The sequence below is a fragment of the Hibiscus syriacus genome, unplaced genomic scaffold, assembly GCF_006381635.1.
Source record: "Hibiscus syriacus cultivar Baekdansim isolate YM2019G1 unplaced genomic scaffold, ASM638163v2 tig00110556_pilon, whole genome shotgun sequence".
NCBI classification, from domain to species: domain Eukaryota; kingdom Viridiplantae; phylum Streptophyta; class Magnoliopsida; order Malvales; family Malvaceae; genus Hibiscus; species Hibiscus syriacus.
In genome coordinates, this window is record NW_024062779.1 from 1,717,907 (window position 1) to 1,737,302 (window position 19,396).

Sequence of the window (19,396 nt, forward strand, 5' to 3'; positions counted from 1 at the left end):
AATTGAGTTTGCCCTATCGGATATGATTGTCATATTGCTAATAGGACCTATGTAATCCCTAAGATGCCCCATAAACTATATCCATGAATCAGAGGTTTCAGATTTGCCAACCCCGTAAGCTATTGGCAGTATCTCATTGTTAGCATCCATGGCTACTGCTAATAAGTTTACTCCAATGTATCGACCTTTTAAAAGTGCTCCGTCAACTATAATAACTGGGCGCATGCAATTAATAAACGAACAAATCTACAAAATCATATACACAAGAAATATAATCATTTAAATGTGAAATGCATGTAACTAACAAAAATGAGTCAACAAAATTATATTGATTTACTAACCGCAACACCAATGGCGATAAACAGCAACTCAAAGCGTCCATCTCTATCTGTTTTGATATGAGTTACCGACCCAGGATTTTTTAGCTTTAAATTGTGACAATAAGCCGGCAGTTGGGCAAATGATGCTTCTGGCGACCCCCTCAACAATTCCAAGGCATAACATTTGGCTCTCCAAGCTTGAGAATATGAGATACTAATCTTGAACCGAGCATTCATGTCAGTCATAATTTCATGTCCCCGATATACCCTACCATTCAAAAACATTAACTCAGCCAGAAAACCACCCAACACCTTTTTGTTTGCTTGTCTATGGTGAGGAAAAACTTGGGTTCTTGAACATGTATGTTTATCAATAAAAGTCCTAACTTGAAACATTTCGCAATCTTTTATCCTCTTTGCAATCATACGCCACATACAGTTTTTGTCAATCATACACCTTGTTTCGAAACGATCTTTGCTTGATTTGTTAACTTTTAGTTGATAGCCATCTTCCACACATTTCATATACAAAGCTATCTTCAAGTCTTCCTTTGTATCAAAACAATCATCTTTCTTGATACGAATAATTTTTGTGTAACAATCAACTGCTATCTTTACCAACTCTTCTTCCGGTATCTGAAGTAATTCTAGCATATTCCAATTATACTCCCGTGGCATTTTCTTCGGGGACTTTTCTTTGGGGATTTCTTCTTCTTCTTTTTCTTCTTCAGTGTTATATGAATTACAGAATGGATGTTCAACATGTTCATTTACAATTGTAACTTCCTCCTCATTAACATCAACAACATCTTCCTCGGCAACGGCTGTTTCATCATCAAAATTCGGGTATTGACCAATATCAAAATCATTACAGACAGGGTCTGTTTCTTCTTCTGAAAAATCATCAAAATCCGAGTATTGACCAAGATCAAAGTCTGGGTATTGACTAAGATCAAATTTCGAATATTGACTAGTACTCACAAATTTTTTTGTTGGCTCATCATCGTCTAACTGGTCAATACGAAAACCAAAATTTGGTGCTGAAAGTTGATTGGGATTTGGACTAGGGAAAGGTTGTGGGTTTTGAGATTGTGTTTGGTATTGGAAATGTGGTGAAACAATATTTGCTTGGTGATGAAATTGTGGTGGAACCATTAAATTTTGAGCACCATAAATTGGGGTTAAAAAACTTAGTTGATTACTACCCGCTACTGACCCAACTTCACTACTTCTAGGTTCAACAACATACAATGTAACATCATCACTTGAAACACTAATGTAAGCAATGAATCGTTCAACATCTTCATTGTCGGTTAACAAATAAACTTTACCATTTCTCTGATAAGATAGCCTAAATCCACTTAGAGGCTCTAAATTCAATTTATTTGCAACACGTAACATTAGAGTTTCATAAGTTAACTTTTTTAATGACAGTTTTAGTTGAAGATTCATGGGTAAAGATATATATTGTAAAACACCATGAACATTCTCTCATGACCCTCCAAAACACAAATCTATCCAAACATGATCAACATTAGATGATTTCATTATTGTAAATTAATTTACTAAACAAACGAGCTGCGAAACTAAAACCTGTTGCCGGATGGGGAAGGATATCGTTGGATATAGGAACGGATGTCGCCGGAGAGAGTGATAGATGGAGATGGAATGAGTTGCGATTTAGAGATTTAGGTTATGAGTTGCTGCTACTGCGTAGTTATATACCCAAAACATTTGTGTTGCGAAATTAAAACCTGTTGCGAATTCAGAAATCGAGTTGCGAATTTGAAATTCAGTATTGCGATACTGGAGATCGCGTTGCGAATTATCGATCGCATTGCGATTTAGTTGGTCATTTTGGCAAATCCAAAAAAAGTTGGTTAAAATCGTATATTATAAGGCATTTTTGGTCACTGAGGTTATTTTCTCAACAAAAAATTCCAATGACAGGCTAATTTTTTTTTACTGAATATATGTACATGGCGTCAATATTGTTCATTAATAAAGGCCTTTTTTCTCGAAATCCAGGTAATATTTCTGGTTGTTATATTACCCCAAAAAAAATTGAGTCCAATTGTTGTTTTTGTATTTTGGGCCATTAATCATGGGTTTGGTTAACGGAGAAGATCATTATCAAGGAGAATGATCTTTTTCGAAATTATATTTTTATGTTTGGTTCACAGAAAATATCATTACATGATAATAACTTATTATCAATAGTAGTATTTTTTTTGTTAAAATAGTGGGAATGTAATTACCTCCAAATTCTGAGGTAATTTACAATTCCCACCATTTTAGACATTGATAAATGCTTAATTTAGTTAATATTTTACTTTTAAATTATTCCTTAATCATTGGTTTTTATGGTTTAATTGTTTGTTTTGATTCATTTTCTGTGCAGGACTTCAGATTCTAGAAATTGTACAAAAAGGACAGAATTCTACAGCTTTTTTATTTTCGGAATCAAAGCTGGCTATAATTCAGATTTGAATTAAACTCGAGTTTAGGATAATATTTTAAACATTATATTTTATCTTTGTATTTTAGTTTGAATAGGTTTTAGTATTTTAATTAAGTTTTAGGATATTATTTTTATATTTTATCTTTGTTTTAGGTATTTTAGTTTAAATAGGTTTTAGTATTTTAATTAGGATTTAGAATATTATTTTAAATATTATTTTTTTAGGTATTTTAGTTTAAATAGTTTTAAGTGTTTTAATTAGGATTTAAGATGTTTTAGCTTGTTTTTAGGAATTTGAAGGTTATAAATACCCTCTCAGGCTAAGCCTAGAAACATATCTTTCTAATTGAGAATAAAATCTTCTTTTTCTCTCTAGCTTTCTCTCTATTTTTTGCATACTTTTCAATTATGCTCAGTATGACTTTGGTCTTACTTAGCTAATTTTCTCTCAAACCAAAGACTGAAGCGAAGGCTCAATTCCAAACGTGAAAATTGTAAGGTACTTAAATCACTTCAGATTTTTCTCTCTGTTTTCTGAGCATACTTTTCAAATCTAAATGATTTCGACATTGGTCCGGATGTTGTTATTGTTAACATTTGAAGAAAGATTTGCTTATTGAAGCATATTCAACTTCCCGAGAACACACTTAGCAAAATTGTTTGCTAAGAGGAAACTGAGATCAGAATCAGTTATTGTTGAAACGACACAATCCGAGTTGGCAACGAAGAATTGTCCTTGTAAGTCCACGTGAATCTTGAAGTAAAAATATGTTTCGATGATCCGAGGAATTTGAGGCAAAGCTGAAGTCTGAGGCTGCTTTCACAATAAGTTTCTCTTTATCTCAATCTCTTTCAATTATTTATTTAATTGTTTCTTTTACTTGATTCTTATCTTTTATTTTAAAACAACTTTTAAAAACCTTTTTATTTATTTATTATTTATTATTTTATTATTTTCTCTTTTATTTATTATTATCTATTTTATTTTATTAAATCTTCTTAAATTTACTTGGAATTCCATCTCCTCCTAAAATCAGGAAATAATTTTACTAAATCAAAAACACCACAGTCCCTGTGGATCGATCCTGATTCTATACTACCTTTTTCTTTCTATTTAAGAAACCGAAATTATTTTGATAACAAAACGACGATTATCAGACATAAATACCCATGAAATAATAATTTTTCATATGGATCCTTCTCAGTTTTTATTCTTCGGGTTTTACTCAAAATTATAAATTAATAATAATAATAAGTATACAAATAGTTTAATTTAATAAAATATTAATAAATTTGAGTAATTAAAATTATTTTATATTTTTATATTTAGTATATTAATTATTTTATAATTTTATGAGGTGAAAATATTATTATTGTAAAAATGTAATTATTTAAAATAATATTTAAGTTTGAGTTATATAAAAATAGATCTTATACATTAAAAATTAATATATTTATCCGCTCGAGTTCATAATATTATTTTTCATCTTACATTATATTTTATATAAATAAATACGATTCTTATGAAAATTATTTAAAATTATAAGTTTGATATACTAATTATATTAATTATGTGTTAAATGTGTTATTTTCTTTAAACTTAGATAGTATAATAATTAAAATATTTTTTATAAATTTTCATTCAAATATTTATAATTTAATATTAAAGTTTTACTTGTTAAAAAAGGGTAAAGTATACAAATAGTCCCCCAGTTATAGGGTATTATTTTATTAAATTCCTCGACTATTAAAAGTTACAAAATGATCCTCCAACTAAAGAGTGTTGCTTTGTTGAGTCATTTGACTATTAAAAGTTACAAAATGGTCACCTGACTATTCATTTTGTTCCAAACTCTTCCTTTTCTGTTAAAAAATCAACAGTATTATGAGCTTAACATTAACCTGCCGACTGTGATATGATAAAATCTAATCTCATAATCTCAAACAACTATCATATCACAATCATTATGTTAACATCCAACTCAAATAACCACTAATTTCTTAACAAAAAAATGATGAGCTTGTATCATAATGAATAATCTATGACCCTTTTGTAACTTTTAATAGTCGATGAACTCAATAAAGCAACCTCTATAGTCGGATGACCATTTTGTAACTTTTCATAATCGATGGGCCATTTGTGTACTTTACCCTTAAAAAATATATATCACAAGGATAATTTGGTAAAATATGCATCCAAATAATCTTATATTCTTCCAACCAAACACTGTAATCTTACATTCCTCCTAAGCAAATCAAACAGGGTAATACAGGATAATGTTACATTTAGGTAATCTTATTCCCAAAGATAATCTTACATCTAGTGAACCAAAAACACCCTAAACATAAAAAAACCCATAAAAATGTTTTCAGCATTCATTCCCGGATTGAAATAGTGACAACATAGATTGGGCCACGTTCGATAATGTCCTAACAAGATCCTCAACAAAGGGTTAACTACATAATTGCCCCATACCAAGGCAATCCACTGGCCAGTTCAAATTGACAGATAACTAAATGATTTTAAGTAAATGATAGGTTTCTGTCCTCTTCGCAGTCCCCGTCTATTGTACCTGTCCCATCTCCTCAAATGCATGGATAGAAAAAGAGACATTGAATGGAATTGTTGCAAGATATTTATACCCATTCCTACCCATACTACGAATACAACATTCTAGCAATAACGAGCACAAACCATTGAGGCAAAAACTGTTTCATATGAATCCTCCAGAAAACCATTCAGGCCAGAAGCAATGGTGAAGAAAATATACCAAACCTAGATGCTTAATGCTAAGCAATAAGCATTGAACTTGTGTCACACTAGCTGGTCAAAATTACAAAAGACAGAGACAATATAAATGAAGTATACAAGCCAGAAATACAATTGCCGGGATCAATAGAACTTTGTATTGAATTCTCTGCGATCTAATCCTCCCTTGTCACGACAAGAATAGATCATACATCGTTTCAAGCTGGTCAAAAGATACCCTTTTTTTTAATGATACAAGAACCTAAGATAAAAGAAAGGGAAAACAAAAAGAATTGTTAGAGCTTTGCCCTTTTCCCTTCATGTCACCCTCTCTCTTTCAATTCTATTCCGTATCTGACATGGCATATGAATTGTCGGCATCAGCAGGTGCGGGTGCATGTTCCGGTGATTGTTCCAGCGTCAAATTCTCTAACCCTGGTTTCAGTTCCTTGTTGCAAAACTCCTCATACTCCCCTCGGTCCCCTCCTTTCTTCTTCACTTCCACAACAACCAATGAAGGCGTCAACTCGAATATCTCGGCGGCAATGGTTAATGGCCCTTTCGCTCCTTCTCTACAGCTCTCCAGGTTCACTCTATAATCCTTTTTCCTCACTGTAAAACTGACCAGCTTCGCTATCTCTTCCAGTTTTGATATAATTCTCGAAACGGGTGCACCTGACACAAATCTTGACCCTTCCTCTCCTTCCTCAAATAATGCAGATAAGTTAAACCCAGGCGAAAACGAAATAATATCAAACGCGTTTAAACTAGCTGGCCTCGGTAATGAAGCCACTTTCTTCCTAGTTTCAAGCTCAGCGTCTGGCTCCGAGTATGTTGAATGGTCCGAGGAGCATGATCCCAGTTCGTCGTCGTCGTCGTCCTTAATACTGCAAAATTTATTGTCTTCGATGTAAAATTTAACATGCTTAAAACCCTTTTTAAACCAACGGTTCTCCATGATTTCTGAGATTGTCATTCTCCTTTCCGGGTTCGTATCGAGAACTTTTGTAAGTAGGCATATTAAATCAGGTGAAAACCATTTGGGACACCTGAAGTCGCCCTTGTAAATCTTCTTATACATGGCCATAATGCTACGGTCGTGAAAAGGTAAATACCCCGCCATTAAAACAAACAAAATTACCCCGCAAGACCATATATCTACTTTGGCGGCATCGTATCCTTTCCTCCCCAGAACTTCCGGCGCTACGTAAGCAGGGGTCCCGCAAAACGTATGGAACAAACCGTCTTGCCGGATCTGATCCGAAACCGCGCTCAACCCGAAATCCGAGACTTTCAAATTCCCGTTTTCGTCGAGGAGTAGATTCTCGGGCTTCAAGTCGCGGTGGTAAACGCCGCGGGCGTGACAGAAATCAACAGCTGAGATTAATTGCTGGAAGTATTTCCTGGCGACGTCTTCTTTTAATCGTCCTTTGGCGACTTTGTGGAAGAGCTGACCACCGTGGACGTATTCCATTACGAAGTAGATCTTTGTCTTGGTGGCCATAACTTCGAAGAGTTGCACGATGTTGGGGTGACGTACACGGCGGAGGATGAAAATTTCGCGCTTAATGTGAGCGATTAAGCCTCCTTTGAGGATTTTCTCCTTGTCTAACACTTTAATGGCCACACTCTCATCGGTTTTGACATTGCGCGCGTAGTAAACTTTGGCGAAAGTACCATGGCCGAGGAGTTTCCCGACCTGGTAACGCCCTAAGAGAAGCGCTGTGCCATTGCCGGTGTCCTTCTTTGCGACGACGGAGGTGAAATCCATTGCCGTGTTCGCTAGGGTTTGAAAGGATGGAAAACTAGCTAGAGGGTTGGTTCCCTTTTCCTTTTGTTGAGTGGTTTCTAAAATTTGTTATATTGTGGCGTTAGAGAGAAAATATATGCTTTTATATAGGAAGTTAATAACTGACTTATAAATTTTCATTTAATCTTTTTTTTTAATTATTGCCAACACTGATTAATTTGATTATAATAAACTGAATGATAGATATTAGTTCAATAAAAATATTAATAAAATATAACATAATTAATTTCATTGGTAAAATGTACCAGAAATCTTATTATTTAAAGCATCTTGAACCCTCTCAATCTTTTTTATAAAAGCCCTCCAACCTTGATGTCGGAAAAGAAGACAAAGCAAAGAGAGGTCATGTTCAGCATTTATATTTCATTAAACTTGGTTAATATGTTTTCAAAAGTCTCAAAAATTAAACATGTGATGTTTAAAAGAATTTATTTTTTTAAGTTTAAAAAAACTTTAAAAGTCAATTTTTTAACTAACAAAATTAATGTACAGGTGCATTAACGGAAGGATTAAATCATAATGCTATAAACCCTAATAGTAACTCAATTTTAATGTTGTAGTGGTAGAATGCATGCTTGAATCTGCTTTGCGCCCTCTCTCTCTTTTTTCCCAAGTGTAGCTGAAATTTTTTGTTGTGCAATAGAATATTGTTTTGACTGATGTGAAAACGGTGGGCAATGTTTTGAAAGCAGCTGTTATGGATTTGATGATAGATAAATTATTCATCTCATGCTAAGCTTTTTACATTGAAAACCTGTAGGTGGGAAGCGTTGTGTGGCCGTATTTCCAAGGTGCACAGCCTTTTGCTCTCCAGCTTTCACGTAGTAACCTTGACCTATGTTGTTGATGAAGTTAAGAAGACATGCATGCATGCATTGTTAAAAAGATAGGTTTTAGAAAGCAATCCCTTTCCCTTCCCTCATGCATAATGTATACATACGAGTATGTAAAAAATATATGGCCTTTATACCCACTTTCCAACATGGCTGATGCTTTCTAATTTCCATCGTAATAAGAGGCACTTCTTTCATTTGGCCCTCTTTTCTTTACTCCAGTCTTTTTGCCAATAGTTTTCACACATTAAAAAATAAGCACAAAAAATGATCATCTGTCGAGTGAAAAACTACAATCATTTTGTGACAGATAGAAAAGTACGACTGTTGAGAGTGGGATTTGAACCCACGCCCTTTCGGACCAGAACCTTAATCTGGCGCCTTAGACCAACTCGGCCATCCCAACATCGTTATCAACCTGAAACAACAAAACTATATATACTCATTCTGCTTTCATGTGGCTGCTACGACAGAAGCAGGTTGGCTTGATATCACTGGCTTGCTGTACAGATTATTGTTTACAAAAAGGCTGTTGCGCTGTCCTTTCCACCTCAGAGATTGATATATAAATAAAAAAATGACTGATTACAGAGTAATGTCTCTATTTGAATTACTTCAGCATCTTTATTTGAAATGGCTGGATCCAAATAATAATAATTCATAAGGGTAACGATATGGATGAAAATTTGAGCAATATAAAACGCTTAATATAAAAATAATTATATAAAGAATGTCTTGAAAAATATTTTAGTGTCTAAAGAATTTTTCATTAAAAATAGGTGTATAAAGTTTTCTCTGTTACATTTTTATGTGTCCACCGTTAAAAAATCGTTAAGTGACACGTGTCACGTCCATATTTTTTAAAAAATAAATTTTTATTTAAAAATATTCTTTTTAAAATATGGACGTGATACATATCACTTAACTTTTTTTTACGGTTAGCAGCTAGAAGTGTAACGGATAAAACTTTATAACATATTTTTAGCGAAAAATTCTTTAAACACCAAAAATTAATTTTGAGTATAATTTAGACACTTATTTTTATATTAAGCCATATAAAATGGGATTCTCAAAGATTTGCTGCCTTCGTCTCCGCGTCCGTTGGAAAATTTAATATTAACGATAAATTTAAGGGTAAACTATATCAGTGATCATGTAACTATAGTCCTTTTTTATTTTAACCATAACTTTTGATTTTTTATTAATCAGGTCACCCAACTATTTATATATATTCAATCATGCCACTTCTCATCAACATTTAACGGAAGTACTGACGTGAAAGTTAACATATTTAATCCTCAATATAATTATTTAAATTGGAGGTTAAATTTGTTTGACGGTGGTTGATCGGTGGAAAATTTTGAGCTTTTATATTTTTTAAATTATAATATTAAATCTTTTTTTAAATATTTTTTTTTGAAATTTTATATGCATGACATGTGTTAGATAACGATCAAATTTAACAACCATAATTGTCCAAGCACCTAAAAGTGTAATGTTGAAAATATTAGGTACTTATTTTAGCAAAAAAAATTAAATACTAAAAATCATTTAAGGTATAATTTAAGCACCTAAAAATGTGTTAAGCCACTTAATAAAAAAAAGGTAGACAAAGCCATTAATGTTGTGTTTGAGATCATCAATAAACAATTGGTCGAGTGAGATATGACATTAATTTAAAAAGAATCAAAAATTAGAATTTTAATGATATGAACGGAAAAAAATAAATTGGAAGGATCACCTCATAATAAACCTATGGAGTATCAGAGGCAGATGTATTAAGTCTTCTAGGGAGTCAAGTGCATCCTATTATTTAACATATCCATTATTTTTAAGAAAAAAATTAAAATTTTAGACTATATTCTTAAATTTATGGATCTATCACTGTATAATACTTAAAATAATCAATGAATGAATTGAAAATAAGTGATTATACATTTATACTATGTTTGAGATCATAATAAGTTGACAGTAAAGTAACAAAGGAGGGCTAAGAATTAAGATGGGCAATCAAAGCATAGGGTCTTACTTTTAAATTTTCATGCCATGCTCATCCACCACAAAATGATTATAAAATGCCCCTACTTTTCGCCCTTTCTCTGATTTCAAGGAAAAAGATTACAACTTAGAAGTAATAATATTTTTGGTAATTATAAGTAATAAGTGTTTGAGTCCGACTAATGGTTGCTTATTATAATATACCAATGCAATTATCTTTTTAATTATAAATATTAAATATTTTGTTATTGTCCAATGATGTTAGTTAATATTTTGCTAATAAACACTCCTGAAATATTCTAAATTATAATTTTTCTATTTTAAAATTTAAAATTTTAATTTTAATAGAAAGACCAGAACTGTTTATTTATTAAGCATTATGTTGATGACAAAACACAGGTCTGGACTAGGAAGTGGCATGAAATCCGAGATTTAATTTGACCTAATTTGTTTGGGTTGAATTTTTTTAAATTAAGGTCGGTTTAGGTTGGTTTTTTTTTTGAAGTTATGTTCGGGTCGGGTTGAATTTCAATTTAAGATAAAAAATATCTAATCGACCTGAAAAAAAATTATAATTTTATATTATATATTTAGAGATAATTACAATACTATTTATATATATATTATTTTCTTTCAATTAAATCCTTATTTTTGTTGAATAAAAATATTTTTTAATAAATATATTATTTAAGGTTGGGTCAACTTTGGATTTTATCTCAAAAAACTAAGTCGGATTAGATCGGTAGAAGGTGTATATTTTTCAAATTAAATTCAACCGAGTAAAGGATATATAATTTCCGAATCAGATAAAAAATTCTACGTGACCTAAGCAGACGCATGCCGGTCCCTATTCTCGAAAAAGAATAACAAACCCAAAAGAAGGGAAAACATTAATTTAAGAAGCTGAGCTGAGTTGTAAAAATCAATTTATTTTGCAAGTTGCTTAAGGGGTAATTTCGGAATAAAATGGAAAAGTTAACGTTACCTTTCTCCTACATAAAATCAAAAGAAAGTGAAAAGGAAAGCCCCCACCACCGGAGGTGTAAACGAGTCGAGTCGAGTTCGAGTATTGTTGAGTTCGAATCGATTCGAAAACTTTGAAATGGAGATCGACTGACTTGAAAATTTGCTGGCTTAAAATTTTCAAGCTCGACTCAAACTCGAAATCATGAACTGAAGCTCGTGAGCAGCTCGAAAAGGCTCGAAATGAAAAAAATTCTTAAACTTAACTCGATTAAAGCCTTAAACTCGAACTCGAACATGAACCTTAAATACATGAAATCTTACTGTATTTTTAAAAAAATCAATACATAAATATTAATATTAATTTTTTTTTTAAAATAAAATCTTAATATATTATATTTTCGAGCTGCTCACGAGCTTTTCGAGTCGAATATCGAGTAGCTCGTTAATAACTCAAGTTTTGTCCATTCGATCCGAGTATTTATCGAACCTTGATCGAGTTGATCTCGAATAACTCGCGATATATATCGTCTCATTTACATTCCTACCTCTACAGTGAGTAAAATAAAAGTAGAGCGAAGATAATATATCCTTTTTAGTGGGCGGCAAAGTGCCTCATTTTCCTTGCTTTCTCACTTTGTTTACAAGTCTCTATACACACCCTTTGTCTCAATCTATCTTTTGCCTTCATCTTCTTCTCTTTCCATATCGATTCTTGATCCACACCCTTGGTTTTCTTGATGATTCATTACGTTCATGCTAGAGTTTTGAGTTTACCCATCGATTCTTTGATTCACTTGGTGGATACCCATTTGAGTTTTTGAGGCAAAACAGTAGGTGGTTAAAGCTATGGCAGCTCCAAAACATGAAGAAATAAGCCACCCGCCAATGGACAATCTTCAAGGCTTAGAGTACTGCATTGACTCAAATCCTATTTGGGTGTGTCCTTTAAAAAAAAAATCTCTTTTGCTCAACTTTACCGGTTGTTTTGTGTTTGTAATGCTCACTTTTGTTTGTTGAAGCAGGGGAGACTATAGCTTTGGGGTTTCAACATTACATTTTTGGTCTTAGGAACTGCTTCTTTTCTTGTTCCTTTGATGGGTGGAACTGATGTATGTCACATCCAATTCTGCTGACTGTTTCTTTTCTACGCTTTGGATGTTCTTCCTTTTTTTAATCGACCAACAAAGCAAAATATGCACGCTTAACATGAATTTTTATTGTTTGTTACTGTTTTTAACATGACACCCCCTAATGGTTTAGGATGATAAAGTAATAAGAGTGGTGCAGACACTACTGTTTGTTGAAGGGATTAATACACTTGTACAAACACTGTTTGGAACTCGGTTGCCAACCGTGATTGGAGGGTCTTATGCCTTCATGGTTCCCATTATCTCAATAATTCACGATTCTTCCTTGATGAGTATCGAGGACAATGACGAGGTTAGTACACTTTTCAATCTTCTACTTTGTAACTGTTGCATTTTTCTTCATTGACCTCGATCTTCTTGTTCAAAAGGAGAATCAAGGACCTACGGTCAATATTTGTGTGACCCACTTAGTGTTGATTTTGTAACGCTTGCATGCATCAAAGTCTTCAAATGAGTCACTCTCTCCCTAGTAAGTTCAAGAAATTATAAGCAAGTTGCAGCGGCGCTCTCTCTCCCTCTCTCTTACGTGTCCTAAACAAAACTTTGGCATATTTTGTTACTAGATCTCTTATAAATCAAACATCAGGGTACTTTATTAGTTAGGCTAAAGCGGCACCTATTAGCATTTCAGATTAAAGAATGTGAGCTGTTGGTTCATTAGAAGGTCTTTTATGATTATGCATTTTGCAGAGATTTATAAACACTATGAGAGCTGTCCAAGGTGCATTAATTGTCGCATCAAGCATACAAATTATCCTGGGATACAGTCAGATGTGGGCCATTTGCTCCAGGTGCAATTTTAATCTTGAATGAAGATTTTGTGTCCAAATTCAGGAAACACAAATTGAGGAACTGTCGACATAAGTTACCTTTTTGCTTTTCAGGTACTTCAGCCCCCATGGAATGGTTCCAGTCATTGAACTTGTGGGCTTTGGCTTGTTTGATAGAGGCTTCCCTGTGGTATAACACAGAAACTATGTTGCTATTTTAAATTCTTGAATGCAAATTTCCTCTTGTCGTATCACTCATGTAGTTCTAACTTGTTATCCCTCTATCAGGTTGGTCGCTGTGTGGAAATCAGTGTTTCGATGCTTATCAATTAGAGGCCAAATTTATCTTTTAAGTATTCTTAATCTGTTTCAAAATGCATTTGGTTTTCGTAGTTTGTTTATCTAATAATGTTGTGTCACAAAAAACAGTACTTGAAGAATTTTCAGCTAAAACAACTTCAAATACTGGAGCGGTTTGTTCTTCTTGTATCGATCACAGTAATATGGGCATATGCTCATCTCTTGACAGCTAGTGGTGCATACAAACATCGTCCAGAGTTAACGGAATTAAACTGCAGAATCGACAAGGCCAACCTCATTTCTTCTGCTCCATGGTTGGTACTAAAGCCGTTCCCCGTTTGTTGAATACTTTTATGCACACTGAGAAGACAAAACAATTCAAAATTAAGAGTCAGAACTTGATTGTGTTAACTTTTCTGACTGAAATTTATTCAATCAGGATAAAGATACCTTATCCTCTTAAATGGGGTACTCCTACTTTTGATGCTGGGCATGCTTTTGGAATGATGGCTGTTGTTTTGGTCTCTCTGATTGAGGTATTGTCATTAGAGCTAGAAAATAAATTGAATGCACAGCTATTTAGTTAATCAGAGCTAAATAATGTTTGTTTTGGCAGTCAACCGGAGCTTACAAGGCCGCCTCGCGTCTAGCCAGTGCCACTCCACCTCCACGTCATGTTCTTAGTCGTGGTATTGGCTGGCAAGGCATTGGGATCCTATTGAATGGATTATTTGGAACACTGACTGGTTCAACTGTCTCAGCATAAGTAACGTTACTTTCCGTCTCAGAAAATCATGTTATGCTACTATACTAATTCCATGAGAAACAACAGAGAAAATGTGGGGCTCCTTGGAAGCACTCGTGTTGGAAGCCGGAGGGTAATTCAAATCTCGGCTGGCTTTATTATATTTTTCTCAATATTAGGTGAGTAATGAGAATTTACTTAAAATAGACAATTCTCTGGAGTCTGGAATCTGTTGTCAAAGGTTCTTGTTTTGACTTGGTTTAACATCTGCAGGAAAATTTGGAGCTTTGTTTGCATCAGTACCTTTTACCATATTCGCTGCTGTGTATTGTGTTCTGTTTGGTCTTGTTGGTGAGTATCACATTAAGTAACGTTCTTTCTTGTATAACCAACATTCCTTTTTGTAATACGGCTTCGGTTGGTTTCAGCTTCGGTGGGGCTGTCATTCATGCAGTTTACGAACATGAACTCCATGAGGAATCTGTTTATTGTGGGAGTTGCCCTGTTCTTAGGTTTATCTGTTCCAGAGTATTTCAGAGAATACACTGCCAAGGCTCTTCATGGTCCAGCTCATACCAGGGGTGGCTGGGTGAGTTAAAATGATGTTCCTTGGCCGTCCACAATTCAATGATTTTCTTAACAATAACATTGACATGTTTTGCTTTTGCATTGCAATGCAGTTCAATGATTTCCTCAACACCGTATTCTTTTCGTCACCAACCGTGGCGTTAATCGTCTCTGTATTCATAGACAACACACTCGATTACAAGAGAGTGGAAGAGATAGAGGAATGGCAAGGTGGGTTGAATTCCGGACATTCGAAGGAGATACCCGGAACGAAGAGTTTGACACACCCCTTCAACCTCAACCGCTTCTTCCCACCACCATAAAACTATGAACTATCATCATCAAAAAGAATCCATTCAATATGTGATGATGAAAGATGATCACAGCCTGAAGAATGAAGTGGAGTTTCATGTGTTTTTTCATTAATTGCTCTCGCCCATGATCGGTTAAATATTTAACTTGGGTTATTCATGTCTAATCGAATTCATTTTTCTTGCTTGCTTTGGTAAAAATCAGTATTTATTTATTTAGTTTTATTTCATCCATCACGATCATATATGTTATTTTTTTAACCCAAACCTCGTTTTCCTTATCAAACTAATTGAATTGTTCACGTCAACAACCAATGGATAAGATTCATCAAACCCATCAAATCCCACACACCACACCACACCACACCACACCACACCACACCACACCACACCACAAACCAAAAACAAGTAACGGTAACGGATATAAAACGGAAGGGATTCAAAGGGCAGTCTACGAATAAAAAGGGGTGCGAAGAGTACGGAAAGTAAACAGAGGAAGAAAAAGAAAATAAATATAAATAAAATGATTTGAAAAATAGTACTCCAATAAAGAAAGAAAACAGAAGAAAGAGGAGGTGGAATGGAATCACATGGGCACTAGTTTGGTGTGTCTCCCCTGGGTCCTCCTCCCTCTTCTTTCTTCTACTTCTTGTTCCCATTTTTCTCTTCGATCGCCACTACCGTACTCTTTCTTCACTTAGATTTTTGTTTCCTCTGTTTTCTTGTCATTATATTTTTCCCGGTTTTTTAGCATGGCTGACGATAAGGTAAGCTTTATTTTCTCCATTTCCCTTATTTTCCCCTCTACATCGGAATTCGGTCATCTTCTGTTTCCCCCCCTTTTTTGTGAAATTTTTCTTTTTTATTGTTTCCACTTTTTTTCTCTTTTGAAAGTCTGCTTGAAAACTCTCTTTTTTTCTTCTTCTGGTTGTTCTGCTTATTTGGGGTGTCGGTGGGATTTTTTTTTACTTATGAGATTTGCAGGTTTTAATCAGTTACTTTCATATATGTTTATGGAATGAAAATCTTTTGTTGCATATTCATCTTCTTATCTTACGGCGATCTTGTTGGTTGAGCTAATCGTCGAACCCTAGATGATGAAAATTTTGTCTTATTATTTTGGATATGTTAATATGTTATATCTTATCTTTATTTGAAGGATCTCCAGTTTAGATGCTAACTCCTACGAAGTCTCTTTTCGCTCTTTTTTTTACTGAAAAATTTATTAATTTGCCAGGAAATGTCTGCCCCTGTCGTCGATGGGAAGGATACGGTCAACGGTCACATAATTTCCACAACTATTGGAGGCAGAAACGGTGAACCAAAACAGGTATGTCACTTCTTGGGTTACCCGGTTTTATCTCTGTTCAAATTCAACTTTAGCTATCAATACTATACGTTTAAGATGAACATTAGGAATTGTAACCAGACTCTTTTACTTGGAATTTCATGTTTTTAGATGTTTTGATTATTGTAGACTATCAGTTATATGGCAGAGCATGTAGTGGGGACAGGATCCTTCGGGATTGTTTTCCAGGTACTGAAACATAGTCGGACTTAGCTGATTTTACCTTCTTGTTCACATACTGATCCATCTTTTCTTTCAGGCAAAATGCTTGGAAACTGGAGAGACCGTGGCTATAAAGAAAGTTTTACAAGACAGAAGATATAAGAATCGGGAACTGCAATTGATGCGCATACTTGATCATCCGAATGTTATTTCCTTGAAACATTGTTTCTTTTCCACCACTAGTAAAAATGAGCTTTTCCTTAACTTGGTTATGGATTATGTACCGGAGAACATGTATAGAGCTTTGAAGCATTACAGCATTCCAAATCAGAGAATGCCACTCGTCTATGTGAAACTTTACACGTACCAGGTGTGCATGGTACTCTTTTACATGCTTGATTTCATATGTAATTTTCTTCTTTATGCTAAATAGTGGAGGTTTTATAGATATTTAGGGGGCTTGCCTACCTCCATCATGCTGTGGGAGTTTGCCATAGGGATTTGAAGCCTCAAAATATTTTGGTATGCTTTCTTACAGATGATATTTTTGTACAATGTCTCGACAATATTTCTGAGACATAATTGTTGGTTTTGTACAGGTTGATACTTTGACACACCAGGTTAAGATTTGCGATTTTGGAAGTGCAAAAGTGCTTGTAAGTTGACCCCTTTGTACTATATTCGAAGTGCAAAACTGAAACATTTTTATTGGGCTCATAAGTTTCTAAAACTAGAGTTTTTACTCTCTCTCTCTGTCTTTTGAATGTTCGACTCTGATTGCAATTTCTAAAGGGATTTGTGTGATTGTATCATATGTTATCATCTGCTATTTGTGAAAAGTATTTCTCTTGTACTAGCTTGCAGAATAAGCGTTTTGATAACACACGTTTATGACTCCTTAATGTTGTTCTGCTAAAGCTTGTGTAACCTTTGCCCTTCTTTACATCATTATAAATGCTTTATATCTGAAATATTAGCTGACCTTGAATCTTTTCTAGGCTGATCCTTCTCAAACGGGCACTTCTCCCTTGTTAGCTTTACCGGTTTACCTGTCTTTTATGGCCTCTTTGTAAGCGTGAAGGGTTGAAGAAGAAAAGGATTGTGGGGTTGGGGATTGGGTGGGATTTTGTTGTGACACATTTTGAGTCTGCTCTACTGCTTTGAAGTTGGATTAGATCAAATAGCAGTATTAACATGTTAATGGTCCTCTTTTGCTTGTCCTTTTTTTTGTGTAAATACTTCACACATACTATTAATTTACATGTGATCAGGTCAAAGGTGAAACTAATATATCATACATATGTTCACGTTTCTATCGGGCACCAGAACTTATATTTGGTGCCACGGAATACACAAACTCAATTGATATCTGGTCAGCCGGTTGTGTTCTTGCTGAACTTTTGCTGGGCCAGGTTAGCTTTTGCCCTTTTTTTCTGATTTTGATCTTTTTGAAAATCTCTAGCAATAATTCAGTTCTCTGCTCATTGATAGCTTTTCTTTTTAATCTGCAGCCATTGTTTCCTGGGGAAAATGCTGTGGACCAGCTTGTAGAGATTATCAAGGTACGAATATGATCTGCTTAGTGATTCTTGAATTTACTTTTCTTTGTATCAAGGTACTGCTTCTTACATCTTTTCCTGTAGGTCCTAGGTACACCCACTAGGGAAGAGATTCGCTGCATGAATCCTAATTACACAGATTTTAGGTTCCCACAGATTAAAGCGCACCCATGGCATAAGGTTTGCTTTTTGTTCTCTTTAAGTTACAAAGTGCCTTTGAAGGCACATTTCTTTTCTTAATGCCTTGTGGATATTTTTGCTCATGGATTTAGGTTTTTCACAAAAGGATGCCTCCTGAAGCAATTGATCTTGCTTCACGACTCCTGCAATACTCACCGAGTCTTCGCTGTACAGCTGTAAGTTGCAAGTGTCTACCACCTTGATTGACTGTATTTCCATTTTAGACATAAGAAATTTGCACCTCTCGCGATTAGCATTTGGCTCCCCAAAAAATAAGTTTAGTGATAACCACCCTAACCTCGTGTCATTGTAACATGCTCTTTTCTATTACAGCTTGAAGCATGTGCACATCCCTTTTTTGATGAGCTTCGAGAGCCTAATGCTCGACTACCAAATGGACGGCCCTTACCACAACTTTTCAATTTTAAACAGGAAGTATGTTTCTGCACTAAGCTTCATTCTCATATACCTTTGAATTTATACAAAGATCTATCTTCATGAAATACTTTAGGTTGGATTATTTTCTATCTGAGGTTTTGTTTCATGTTCTCAATCTGGTATGTATAAAGTTACATGCTCATTCTTTTGGTTACAGTTATCTGGGGCTTCACGTGAGCTTATTAATAAGTTGATTCCGGATCATGTGAAACGGCAAATGGGGCTACAACATTTCATGCATCCAGCTGGAACATAAAACTTTGGAAGTGATATAAGATTTGATATGTCCTAGTTGATGCCATGAGACAGAGGAAGTACCATCTTTGGATTACCTTGAGGGACTGTCTAGCATCATTTTCTACTCTTCCCTGAGGCATACAGTATCTGGCAGCTGGATGGCTACCATCACTTAATCGTTTTACTTGAATTCTACCTCTCTTGTTCCTTTGTTATATGAGTTTTACTTTTCGTCAAATTGCACTTTTTTCTGTTATGTACATGTAACACGTTTGATAGTTAAAAAGATTAGACTAAGGTGGACCACAGCCACAAATCTTCTAGTGGGGGAAAAGTTTGGTGTATGTGTTGCTAGGAAGGTCCCTCGTAGAAATGGCTGGAAGACTTAGACAAGTGATTGGTTATGAGCGCGTTTGTTCTGATTTTAGTTATTTTGGTGGTTGACTTCAAATTGGGGACAAATTGTTATTATTGGTTGCTCAAAATAATGTTAT

The 19,396-nt window shown here is 34.5% G+C and overlaps 2 protein-coding genes, 1 non-coding gene and 1 pseudogene across 3 annotated transcripts; 2 read left to right on the forward strand and 2 right to left on the reverse strand.

Moving 5' to 3' along the window:
* Nucleotides 1-5,697: 5,697 nt before the first annotated feature.
* On the reverse strand, nucleotides 5,698-7,316 carry LOC120131670 (CBL-interacting serine/threonine-protein kinase 12-like). Its single transcript, XM_039148607.1, has one exon. It carries the CDS (start codon nucleotides 7,299-7,301, stop codon nucleotides 5,874-5,876), a length of 1,428 nt encoding a protein of 475 aa, XP_039004538.1. The 5' UTR covers nucleotides 7,302-7,316; the 3' UTR covers nucleotides 5,698-5,873.
* A 1,182-nt stretch (nucleotides 7,317-8,498) lies between these two features.
* TRNAL-AAG lies at nucleotides 8,499-8,579 on the reverse strand. Its single transcript has one exon. It is a non-coding gene; the product is annotated as a tRNA-Leu (tRNA).
* Nucleotides 8,580-11,878: 3,299 nt separating this feature from the next.
* On the forward strand, nucleotides 11,879-14,990 carry LOC120131815 (annotated as a pseudogene).
* A 543-nt stretch (nucleotides 14,991-15,533) lies between these two features.
* Nucleotides 15,534-18,936, forward strand: LOC120131390 (shaggy-related protein kinase eta-like). The gene is made up of 12 exons (XM_039148394.1): nucleotides 15,534-15,745; nucleotides 16,216-16,308; nucleotides 16,456-16,515; nucleotides 16,586-16,858; nucleotides 16,936-17,010; nucleotides 17,088-17,144; nucleotides 17,760-17,900; nucleotides 18,000-18,050; nucleotides 18,132-18,227; nucleotides 18,320-18,403; nucleotides 18,561-18,662; nucleotides 18,823-18,936. The coding sequence occupies exons 1-12, from the start codon at nucleotides 15,731-15,733 to the stop codon at nucleotides 18,919-18,921; spliced, it is 1,146 nt and encodes a 381-aa protein (XP_039004325.1). The 5' UTR covers nucleotides 15,534-15,730; the 3' UTR covers nucleotides 18,922-18,936.
* The last annotated feature ends 460 nt before the right edge of the window (nucleotides 18,937-19,396 follow it).

What these genes read in the sequence shown, in the direction of transcription:
- LOC120131670 (XM_039148607.1), bottom strand. Translation starts at nt 7,301, where the DNA reads ATGGATTTCACCTCCGTCGTCGCAAAGAAGGACACCGGCAATGGCACA.
- LOC120131390 (XM_039148394.1), top strand. An exon ending in TGAAGCCTCAAAATATTTTG is followed by an intron (nt 17,011 to 17,087) that starts GTATGCTTTCTT and finishes GGTTTTGTACAG; the next exon opens with GTTGATACTTTGACACACCA. An exon ending in CGAGTCTTCGCTGTACAGCT is followed by an intron (nt 18,404 to 18,560) that starts GTAAGTTGCAAG and finishes TTTCTATTACAG; the next exon opens with CTTGAAGCATGTGCACATCC.